General features: G+C 43.5%; 1 protein-coding gene across 1 annotated transcript in view; it reads left to right on the top strand.

The window, feature by feature from the left end:
* Positions 1-12712, top strand: part of DDR2 (discoidin domain receptor tyrosine kinase 2) — a 55140-nt gene that overhangs the window by 9592 nt on the left and 32836 nt on the right. Inside the window, exons 2-3 of the mRNA XM_028732280.2 lie at positions 7577-7672; positions 11719-11821. Of these exons, the coding sequence (XP_028588113.2) occupies positions 7591-7672; positions 11719-11821 (185 nt within the window). The 5' untranslated portion in view covers positions 7577-7590. The remainder of the gene's footprint in view (positions 1-7576; positions 7673-11718; positions 11822-12712) is intronic.

Genomic DNA, 12712 nt, shown 5'->3' on the forward strand with positions numbered 1-12712 from the left:
TGAGCAGGATACAAATGGGAGATCAGTATTTGAATATTTGAATATGTCTCATCTGCTGGAGGAGACTCTTGAGAGTCCCATGGACTGCAAGAAGATCAAACGTATCCATTCTGAAGGAAATCAGCCCTAAGTGATCACTGGAAGGACAGATCCTGAAGCTGAGGCTCCAAGACTTTGGCCACCTCATGAGAAGAGAAGACTCCCTGGAAAAGACCCTGATGTTGGGAAAGATGGAGGGCACAAGGAGAAGGGGACGGCAGAGGACGAGATGGTGGGACAGTGTTCTCGAAGCTACCAGCATGAGTTTGATCAAACTGCGGGAGGCAGTGGAAGACAGGAGTGCCTGGCGTGCTCTGGTCCAGGGGGTCACGAAGAGTCGGACACGACTAAACGACTCAACAACAACAACATGTGCAAAGGAAGAGAGTAGGGCTGGGCGATAGTTTTCAACACTGTGATGTATCACCACCTAAATAGCACAATATTTTGAGATATCACGATGTCTCATAACATGCTTCAGCTCATACATGCCAACTCTCCCTGGCCTTGCAGCCTCCAGACACGTGTGAAATCATGCGCACGCGACGATCTGCCCCCCATGTCTCAGCACCTCTGCTTCAACTAAACCATGGGTAGGCAAACTAAGGCCCAGGGGCCAGATCTGGCCCACTTGCCTTCTCATTCCAGCCTGCGGATGGTCTGGGAATCAGCGTGTTTTTACATGAGTAGAATGTGTGCTTTTATTTAAAATGCATCTCTGGGTTATTTGTGGGGCATGGGAATTTGTTCATTTTTATTTCCCCCCCAAAATATAGTCCGGCCCCCCACAGGGTCTGAGGGACAGTGGACTGGTCCCCTGCTGAAAAAGTTTGCTGACCCCTGATACTAAACCATTAAAGATTTCTGGGGAATATATTACTGTTCTATGCAGTTTTGTGGGCATATTTAAAATTTAAGGAAGTAGTAGATTTAGTAAAAACATTAAATAAACTTCCATATGATATACTGAATATATTTTCAATTAATTTAAGAGTAGTTTAAGTGATTTCCTAGTCAAGTTGTATCTGCTTCCCCACTCAGAGGTCTGAGTGGAGTTTTATGCATGCATAAGCCCCACTGAGTTCAACTAAATTTACTTCTACTTTCTTGGGAGTAAGCCCCATTGAATTGAGTGGGGCTTGTTTGTGAGTAGACACACATTTGATTGCACTGCTTATGGACAAACACACTCCCCATCAATCTCACAGTACACAACCTCCAATTCTGCATGAGGCAGTCAGTTAAATTTCCCCTCCATTTCCCCCATCTCCTCAATCTCTCCATTTTCATCAAAGGGATAAAAGGGATAGCAAGCAAGGAGACAGACTCCTTAATTATTATTTTTTAAAAAACCTTCCTTTTTAATATGGAGGGGATGCTATTTAGGGGAAACCAACAATGTAAACACCACCAGAAAATAAAAATGAACCCCCCCCCTTTTTTTTTGAGGGGGGGGGGGACGTGAGGGAAGAAAAATGAAGAAGGCAAAGCAAATAGAAGGCAAAGGCAGAAAAAGAATCTGTTTAGGAAATCGGCTGCCATGGGCTCTGCTTTCCAGATTTTTGCCTTTCTGCATCTCTTTCCTTGTTTATGTTCTTTGTTTACATTGCTTCTGGATCTTTAATTGTCTGGGGGGGGGGGGTTGCTCCTGGATTGGTAGCAAGTTTTGCATAATTAGCTGAGCTGTGCTTAAAGGGGTGGTTTGTGTGCTTGCGAGGGGTTAGAGGGGTTATTGGGAAATTGGCCGCAGCCGAGGGCTTATTGCTTATTTCTCAGCTAGGGAAAGATGGTGACGGCCTTCTTGCCAAGGAAAGTATCAAGAAAAGTTACTGGTTCAGTGAGAGCAAGAAGTTAAGCCAGGGGTCAGCAAACGTCTTCAGCAGGGGGCCGGTCCACTGTCCCTCAGACCTTGTGGGGGGCCGGACTAGATTTTGAGGGGGGGGGATGGATAAATTCCTATGTCCCACAAATAACTCAGAGGTGCATTCTAAATAAAAACACACATTCTACTGATGTAAAAACATGCCGATTCCCAGGCCGTCCGCGGGCCGGATTTAGAAGGCGATTGGTCCGGATCCAGCCCCCGGGCCTTAGTTTGCCTACCCACGAGTTAAGCTTAAAGCATTTGCTGGTTTTTGTGAGCTTGCAGGGAGGACTTATTGTCAGAGTGAGGGGAGGGAGGAGTGAAAGCAAACAAAGCAGAGAGAGATGGTGAAGAGTATCAAGGGAGTTATCGGTTCAGCTGAGCTGAGACGAAAGCCTGGGAAGCTGTCCCCTTTTGTTCACATTTCCCTCACTGGTATATTGCCTGGTTGAAACACTTCTTGCAATGTCATTTCAATACTCGTAACAGATGGTATAGCGATTTATTGCACAGCCCTAGAAGAGAGAGGGAAATGCTGGACATAAAGTGCTAGGTTTAGCTTCTTGGACCATGGTCTCTGCTTCCATGAGGAAGGACTTCTGGCAAGAGATGGGAATGAGAGCTTTAAACTAAATCTTGAGGGAGTTGGAGATAATATTACCAGGTATACCAGGTACTGGGGTGAATAGTTTCATTGATGCAAAGGAAACTGAGGTGGTGCTCCAGAAACCTGCTAAAGGGCAGGAAAATATAAGAAGGAAGCAGCTAGAGTAGTTTCAGTTGTTTCTATACTAATGCCCAGAGAATTGGAAACAAGCAATACAAATTTGAGCTGAAATTTGGGATGAGACTCACATCTGGAACATAGAAATTGAGGGGTATAACCTTTTCAAGAGGAATAGACCAAATGGGAAAGGAGAAAGAGTAGTATTATATGTAAAGCATTTCTTTACAAAGGAAGAGACCCATGACCTGGAGCATGGAAGGCATATTCAGTAAAAATTGTAGGAGAGGGAAACAACAGTGACCTTACTGTGGGTGTCTGCTATAGCCAGACTGAAGACTTGGATGATGCCTTCCTACAGCAAATTACCAAACATTCAAAAATGAAAGCTATAGTAGTCATGGGAGACTTCAACTTCCCCAATATCTGTTGGAACTAAAACTCTACCAAGGTCCAACAAATTCCTCAATTGTTTTGCTGACAATTTCATTTATGAGAAGTGGCAAGAAAAAGACCATCTCTCTTGGATCTGGTCCTCACCAACAGGGAGGAATTGATTGATTGAGAAAGTGGAAGTACTGGCCACCGTGGGAGAAAGTAATAATGTCCTCTTGGCTTGCATGAAAGCTGAGTGTAGTCAGAAATACACTCTGGATTTCAAAAAGCTTAAGGAACTACTGGGTGAGATGCCATGGTCAGAAATACTCAAAGAGAAGGGAGTCCAAGATGGATGGGAATTTCTTAAAAGTGAAAAAAGCACAGTTGCAGACAATTCTAACAAGAAATAACAGTAGGGGGCATCTAAGGAAACCGATGTGGCTGCTAAAGCTCTTACAGATGAGCTGAGATTTAAGAAGGGCATGTATAAGGAATGGGCCCAAATTAACAAAATGAATCTCAATAGGTACAAATGTAAGGTTCTGCATTTAGGCAGAAAGAACCAGATGCACAAATTTAAGATGTGGGATACCTGGATTGCCAGTAGTACATGTGAAAAGGATGTAGGGGTATTAGTAGACCGCAAGCTTAACATGAGTCAACAGCGTGATTCAGAAGTAAAAACTGTGAATGATATTCTAGGCTGCATCAAAGTCTAGTGTCCAGATTGATAGAAATCATAGTACCACTCTTATTATTATTTGGTTGGACCACACCTGGAGTACCGTGTCCAGTTCTGGGCACCACAATTTAAGAAAGATACTGACAAGTTGGAACGTGTGCAGAGGAGTGTGACCAAGATGAACAAGGGTGTGGAAACCAAGCCTTTTGAGGAAAGGTTGAGGGAGTTGAGTATGTTAGGCTGGATAAGAGGCGACTGAGAGGATAGGACAGCCATCTTCAAATATATAAACGGTTGTCAAATGGAAGATGGAGCAAGTATGTTTTCTCCTGTTCTGTAGGGTAGGACCCAAACCAATGGCTTCAAGTTACAAGAAAGGAGATTCTGGCTAAACATCAGGAAGAACTTTTTGATGTTAAGAGCAGTTCAACTGTGGAACGGACTCCCTGGGGAGGTGGTGGACTCTCCTTCTTTGGAGGTTGGATGACCACCAGTCATGGATACTTCAGTTGAGATTCCTGCATTGCAGAGGGTTGGACTAGATGACCCTCGGGGTCCCTTCCAACTCTACAGTTCAATGATTCTATGATACTATAAAGCTCTAGTTCAGCTTTGATTGGGGGTGCATTTATTTCTTATTAGTTACTTCACTGTAAACATTGTTTACTGCCCTTCAACCAATGATTGCCGTTAAAAATAAAATAATACAATAAAATCTAAACACATTCACACAAAAGAATCAAGAGCCCATGTGATTAAAAGCAGCACATCTTTATGCATGTCTATTCAAGTAGTTCTAGAAGACTTGCAGCATAAGAAAACAACGGCCCAAGTTTTTCTGGATGATAAAGCTGTGTTGGTTGGGGCTGCTAGGAATTGTAGTCCAAAATGTCTGGAGGGCACCAAGTTGGTGAAGGTTGAGCATGAGCAATTTCCATCCATCTTCAGGCCCTGAAAAATGACCTATGCCAAGAATGTAACAGGGAGAGGCATCCCTGCTGGTTTTGCCAGGACCCCTCAGTTACTGTCCCAAATACAATACGCTTCTAAATCATTTCATCTGGTCAGGGAAATTGCAGACAGGTTGAAATCTCAAGTCGGATTCTTAGTAGGATTTTTATCTCTTGCTTTCCTAGTTAGTAGGGTTTTCCTAATTCCCTCAAGAGCAAAAGTGGGAAGAAGGCATGTCTGATCCAAAACCCTTGTACATTCAGCCCTCCCTTTAAGGGGTCCATGGATTTCTAGGACAATTTTCAAATGTGATTATGGGCCAGAAATTCCCACTTTGGGGAAGGGTCATAGCTCAGTGACAGAGCACCAGTTTTGCATATGAAAGATCCAAGGTTCCATGTAGGGCTGGGGATGCTGTGTGCCTGAAACCCTTGACGGCCACTGCCAGTCAGTGTAGGCAGTACTGAGTTCGATGGATCCATGGTCTGACTTGGTATAAGGCAGCTTCCTGCATTCTTCCTGGGCCTGAACTAATTTCAACATAGAAACGGCTTATTTTTCATCTCAGTTCACATTAAAGCAGTGTAATAAGTAGGTGCTATATTCTAACAGATATATGGGATGCAGGTGGTGCTGTGGTCTAAACCACTAAGCCTCTTGGGCTTGCTTATCGGAAGGTCAACAGTTTGAATCCCCACGACGGGATGAGCTCCCGTTGCTCTGTCCCAGCCCCTGCCAACCGAGCAGTTCGAAAGCATACCAGCACGAGTAGATACATAGGTACCTCTGAGGCGGCAAGGTAAGCAGCATTTCCATGCACTCTGTGCACCAGAAAGTGGTTTAGTCATGCTGGCCACATGACCCAGAAAAGCTGTCTGCTTTCAAGCTCCCTCAGCTTGAAGATGCCGCACTCCTTAGTCAAATTTGACTGGACGTAACTGTCCAGCGGTCCTTTACCATAACAGAGATCAATAAAAATCCAATCATGCAAACTTAATTCTTTCTTTAAAATAATACAAGTTTACTAAGTTTGAGTTTTTGTGGCAAACGCTCTGGGGCATGGAGCATTAAAGCACAGACTTGTGCCTTGAAAGAGTGGGGCCAAAGGTAAGTGTGGCTAAGCCCTAAATCAAACAGAAATAAACTAATCCAAATTCCCCTAAGCTAGGGTTGCCATATTTTGAAGAGCAAAAAAGAGAATGCGGAGCCCCCTTGCCACACCATACCCCCCAACGTTTCTCTGACGAAAGTAGGGACATCCTATAATAATAATAATAATAATAATAATAATAATAATAATAATAATATCCCACCCATCTGCCCCACTCCAACATATATAAAAGCATAATAAAACATTAAACATTTTAAAACGTCCTTATACAGGGCTGCCTTATACAGGCGTGGGGGAGAAGGGGAGACAGAGAGAGACCCCCCCAGGAGTCTTTCCCACCTGCTCACGGGCAGCTTACTGGGCGCTAGCATGGCCAACAGCTCAGAAAGGTCCAGGTAGCAGCCGTTTGATCTGCCATTGGACCGTGAGCCCAATCCCAACATCCACCATGCAGGTGCATCATAGAAATGTTAAGAGTGATCCTCACGTGCACACTTCCTGGCTCTGTTTGCAAAAACCCGGACATTTTGGCAAATTCAAGAAATCTGCCCAGACTGAAATTTCACCCCTGAAAAAGAGGACCTGTCTGGGAGAAACCAGACGTATGGCAACCCTACCTAAGCTATACTTGATGGATGGTTCAAGAAGTAGGCCTTTCACCGGAAAGTTGCAGTTAGTTCCTTTCTTTCTTTAGGTACGTCTTAGAGTGGAGACTGAAAAGGTCTAGCCAAACATCTTCATGGTCTACAAAGGTGTACAGTAAAGTGCAGAACAGAATTTCTAGAGTTGCCATATTTTGAAGAGCAAAAAAGGACACATTTGATGACTTCTGCTTTTAACTATGGATTGCTATGATGACTCTCTACTCATGAAAAAGAGGATGTGTCCTGGAAAAAGAGGACATATGGCAAGCCTAGGACACCTCACAGCCTATATATCATTTCTGCTGATTCCACTTTCTGTGTCTGAAAAATACCTTTATACCTGGAGTTTCAGAAAGTCCGCCCTTTCTTAAGTGTCCTCTGTCAGAAAACCCTTGGAAAAAGCAATGCTCAAGACATTTGCATTTGAAAAGGCATTCTGGCTCTGCTCTGGCTATGGATAGGAAAATAGCATCTTGTTAAACATTTGAGCAGTGAGCACACTCCATTTACTCTGCATGCTGTGTGCTCCCACTGCTGGTTTGGGAAGTGGTATACACACATTAGCCACAACCCATATCTATGGGGTTGCATCTTACAACATACTGCGTTTTAATGTGTTTCCCCCAAAACCAGCTTCAATCCGAACTGGTGGAGGGGGGAAGGAAAGGACCTAGGTGAGTTTGAATCTGGTAATGTATACACAGCATGTATAATTTAATGTGTTATTCTGCTGTGCAGCATACAGTAAGATACATGTGTGGTTGGACTTTTAACTCTTCGACCTAAGCTAGCCTTGAACACAATCAAAGTCTTAAGGGGCAACTCTCTGCATGTTTACTTTGAACTAAAACTCAGGGATTATCTACACTTCGGCTTCTCACGTGCTTTCTAGGCATGAATTCGAGTGGTTTTCGGTTTATTTGGCCGCTTTCCCCAGGAAAACCTGTTCTTTAGCACTGAATCGGAGCAAACATAAATCCATGGAAAATGCAATTGTCGTTTGCTCAGATTCAGTGGCAGAGAGCGGATTCCCCTGGGGAAAAGCGGCGGGAGAAGTGAAAGTGTGGATGAGCCCTCACTGTGCACTGTTCAATGGGCTTTATTCCCAGGGAAGTCCGCATACGACTGCAGTCTTAATTATGCCTTCTGTGTGTCTCCCGATTTCTTATTTTGGCTGCCATAGGTACGAAACTGAAGATGCTTACTCCTCCCCAGACACTGATAGCTCTGCTGATCCTGCTGGCTATTCCAAGTGCTGTGAAAACTCAGGTCAATCCAGGTAAGGGATGAAAATGCTGCTTCTCAGTATCAGGTCCACAAACTAAGAGGTGTAGCCTACCTGGAAGTAAGTCCCATTGCATATAATACTTCTGAGTTTGTAAATATAGTTCCTGGTGGTCATGAGTTGTACCTTTTGATGTTATTTAACACTAAATTGGGCTTATCACAGCTAACATGTTCCATGTATGGTTCTTGATTAAGCTGCTTGCCCTCAGACTTCCATAAAGGTTAGCTCTCATGGCATACAAAAGTTAACAAGTTTGGGTCCCCTAAGAATCAAAAGAAGATTCCCTGCTGAATCCCTGCACAAAGCTCATTGAATCCAGCATCCTGTTTCTAATAGTGGCTGGATTGATGGTTTTCATAACACTAGGAAGGCCAAAAGCAGGACATGAGGACAACAGCATCGGAAACTGGGAGGTGAGCTTCCTTCCTTGGAGCACAGAACTTCCATTTAGCTGTCATAGCCAACCTGGTGGACCTGTCCGCCATGCATTTGTGTAATTGCTCTTTAAACCCATTGAACCTAAACATTAGGAAGAACTTCCTGACAGTAAGAGCTGTTCGACAGTGGAATTTGCTGCCAAGGAGTGTGGTGGAGTCTCCTTCTTTGGAGGTCTTTAAGCAGAGGCTTGACAACCATATGTCAGAAGTGCTCTGATGGTGTTTCCTGCTTGGCAGGGGGTTGGACTCGATGGCCCTTGTGGTCTCTTCCAACTCTATGATTCTATGAAGCCACTGGCCAACACCATGTCTTGTGGCAGCTAATTCCACCCTGTTAATTATTCACTGAGAGAAAAAGTATTGTTACAAAAGGCAGGTGCCTGTCTCTCTCTCTGCCAAGAGCCCAGGGGGTCCCACATAAGTTCTGTGTCCATTTGAAGAATACAGTACATGGCAGAGACTGTCGTGGCTTTAAGAAATATGGTTTATTTACCTATTTACACCTTCAGTCTGCATGGAGGGAGTCCAGAACTTATAGCATAGTCCTTTCAAGAGGGGCTTGTCCCCCAGGGACAGGCTTTCAGCTCTTCTTCCTCCTCCTTTTCCCCAGCCACCCTCGCTCCCAGAGCAATTACCCTGGCAACCGTCCAAATCCCCAGTCCCTGTTCAAACCTCAAGGCAAGGGAGAAGGAGTTCTCTTGTATTGTTAATGTCCCTCAATTGCTTCCTGTTGTTCTTTGATGACCTTAGCTCAGCCGCAGGAATTCCTCTGCAGCTTGGATTCTTCCAAATAAATACATAAATAAATAAATATTATTTATAACCTCCCCACCTGGCTGGGTTGCCCCAGCCACTCTGGGTGGCTTCCAACACACATAAAAATAATAATAAAACATCAAACATTAACAGTAACAATCAGTTCCTATATAAAAAGTCACAATAACTTTAAAATAAACAACTTATATCACATAAAGCAATATTCAATAATCCATTAGAATCCAATAGTAAACAGTAAAATTAAACATCAGCAAACAATAATTAAACAGTTTACACTTATCAATTACAATAATTACTAATCTATAATCAATAACAGCAAATCACAATGCATAAAATACCACAAAACGCACAAAACCATGTAAAATGGTCAAACTGAGAAACAAGGACACACAACTTGTAAAATTATTATTAAAAGCTACCCCTGAACTCCTCTCTTCCCAGATGCTTCTGCTGCTCTCAAAGTCATGGTCTGGGAAAGGCTCCCGGGGCTGGAGGGTGGGGCATGGAAAAGCCATTACCTGCAGAAAGTCTGTCTCCCCTCAGTCTCTCTCCCTTTGTTTCCCAAATACTGTACAGGAATCAAAATTGCTGATCAGAAGGTTGGTGGTTCGAATCCCTGCAACGGGGTGAGCTCCTGCCAACCTAGCAGTTCGAAAGCACGTCAAAGTACAAGTAGATAAATAGGCACCACTCTGGCGGGAAGCTGAATGGCATTTCCATGTACTGCTCTGGTTTGTCAGAAGCGGCTTAGTCATGCTGGCCACATGACCCAGAAGCTGTACGCCGGCTCCCTCGGCCAGTAAAGTGAGATGAGCGCCACAACCCCAGAGTCGTCCATGACTGGACCTAATGGTCATGGGTACCTTTACCTTTACCTTTAAATCTAGAACAGCATTTTCTTTTTCCGTGTCCTGAATCTACTGCCAATCAGTTTCCTGGGTAACCCAAAAGTCTCTAGCGCAGGGGACTGGGAACCTGCAAATCTCCATTTGTTGCTGGAATACAACTCCCATCATCCCTACCCATTAGCCATGCTGGCCAGGGCTGATGAGAGCTTGAGTCTAACAACAACAGGAGGGCCACAGGCTCCCCATTTCTGGTCCAGTATTTTTAAACCACTGTTGGAAGATGTGTAGTACTGAATGTGTCGGAATGTGTTTGGCTGCATAAGTGATTCAAAAATGCTGCACCTTCCTCATCCCGTGTAGTTGAGTTTGCTAAGAAGTAGTTTGCTGGCAGGTAATGGACAGAGCTTTGGGCTGAGGCCAGCGGTCAGACAGTAAACATTGTGGAACAAGCAGCCCTTTGAGAAGCTCTCTTGGCAGCTAAGCATGAAAAATAATGCTCAGGTAGCTCAAGGCCTGCTTGAAGCTTCTTGGCTAGTCTCTTGCAAATCAAAAGCAGCCACACATTGTAGGCACTGGTAGTTTTCCATTTCCAAACTGGGAAGAAGGTGTTGGGGAAGTGAGCTTGCAGAAGGGCTTTACTGAGCTCAGTCTCTGTATCTTACCAATTAAAATGTATTTAATGTTTAACTATTCAGTTGCTGTAGGGTCTACAAGTCAGGACGTTCTCTAGTCCACATCTTGCCTCTGCCATGAAGGCAACACAATCTCATCATCTCCCTCTCCCACCTACAATTTGGGGGAATACTGGTGTATATTACAGAACTATTGAAAATAATGTATGAGAAGTTACTTGGATATTGCAAAGTGCTGTGTAAATGCCAAATATTATAATTCTAGATTGCAAACATATTGGTAGGGGAGCTTCCGGCAGGCAGTTCAGGAATGAATAATTGACTAAAAGTGCTTATGGGAATGCATTTCAAATGATGTTTAGAGTACTCTATATTCTGTCAACTCAAGTCTACCACTGGGAAACCCAGTGAGAACTAGTGGAAAGAATTTGACAGCACTTTAGAAACTAAAAAATGGTATAAATGACGAATGTGATTTTAAAAAATTCAAGAATTTAACTAAACAAGAGATTCAAATCAGGATTGAGATTGAAGTTAGGACATGGTATCAGTATTTGCAGAGATGTCTTTTTCAAAAGTGAGTAATTAACTCCTAATTAAGTGAGCCCTTACAGGATCTGAGACTCTCACAGTAAAACAGTCCACACATTTGAAACATATTCCTTCTCATCACTACAAAACTTTAGGATTTAATTCATGGGCTAGAAATATGCAGAAATGGACTCAAGATGCAGGTTCCACTTTAACTTCTACATATCTGATTTGATATGATTTATTATATTTCCATGCCACTTACAAACAATAAATAACAGTGACATGGCAGAACATTATAGAATATAACAAATACAGCATAGATCATATAGAAAATTAACAAATCATGTAGCACAGTGAAGCATGAAGAGTATAGGTTGTTAGACTCTTTAAATATTCTGTTTAGTCCACTTACAGAGCTTCCCTCTCTACTCCTCTCTATCCCTCTCGCAAAGAACAAACCACACTGTTAGTAAGTTTAAATGCTTTACTTACAAACTCCAAAGGTCAGACTCATGCATTATTCCATGCAACAGCATATCCAAAATATGCACATGTTTTTCATCCTTTTTATTTTCCATTCTATTTCTTGGTTTATTATCATGGAATATTGTCTTTGTGATCTTTATTGTTTGTTTTACCAAATCTTTTCCAGGTTTTTTTAACCAACTCTTTTTAAATAAATTCTTCCAATACTTCTGTGGGGTTTTTTTGTTTGTTTTCTGGTGAATATTTTGTTGGATTAAAAAAACCTGCCACTGCTGCTTTACTGACATCCCAAACCGACATCCCAAACTGCTCTCTCTCTGCAGCTGTGTGCCGCTACCCATTGGGCATGTCAGGTGGACACATCCCTGATGAGGACATTACTGCTTCTAGTCAATGGTCTGAATCCACAGCAGCTAAGTATGGAAGGTAAGAGTGAGATGAGCCTGGGTCTCTCGCAAACCCAAGATATATGAGCCTGAGATCCTCATTCACATCCCCCAGTCGTTCCCATCCCTCACTGGCTGGGCTTTTGCATCCTCCCCTACTCCAAAAGTGATTGGCTCCTCCTAGGCTAAGCTGTCTGAGGGCACCCAAAAAGGTGAAACTGACTCTGCATGCATCCTCAGAAGAGCCCATGGTCTACTACTGGCACCCTTCTTGTACCAGGGCTCAGCCCCAGAACCTGATTCCAGTGCTAACGTTCAGGCATTGAACATTACCAGCAGTAATAGAGCAGAATGAACAAGTTCCTTCTGGATTGTCCATGGTGTCCTTTGCTTATCTGAATGGGGCATGTGAGGTGGTAGAGAATGCATGAGGGCTTTTAATTCAACACTGTGTGGGTGCACAGCTACTGAATGACTAGCAGAGCCCAGTGCCAGCAGGGACCATGATGCTAACAACCCCTGCTGGCCAGGCCGGCCCAAGACATTTTGGCACCTGAGGCAAACCACAAAATGGCACCTGCCCCACCAGGGATAAAGTGGGGAGTGAAGCTTTACATCAGGGAAAAGGAAGAGGTGAAGATCTACATGTGATATGTTCCTTGGAGGCCAGATCTGCTGCCTTTGTGGATCCTACCACCTGAGGCATTCGCCTCAACTTGCCTCATTTAGTTACTATGGTCTATCACCACTGATACATCGCAACCATGAATACGCATAAGCCCCTTTTAAGCCATCTGAGCTTTGCCACATCTTGCAGCAGCTAACTCCATATGATCATTGAATGTGATGTGAAGAGTTCCTTGTTTTGCCTCCCCCAAGTTCTTTCATGTGAGAGGGTGAAAACCATTATCACTATCCAAATTCTGTCCAT

This window comes from Podarcis muralis, chromosome 5, assembly GCF_964188315.1.
Source record: "Podarcis muralis chromosome 5, rPodMur119.hap1.1, whole genome shotgun sequence".
NCBI lineage: Eukaryota > Metazoa > Chordata > Lepidosauria > Squamata > Lacertidae > Podarcis > Podarcis muralis.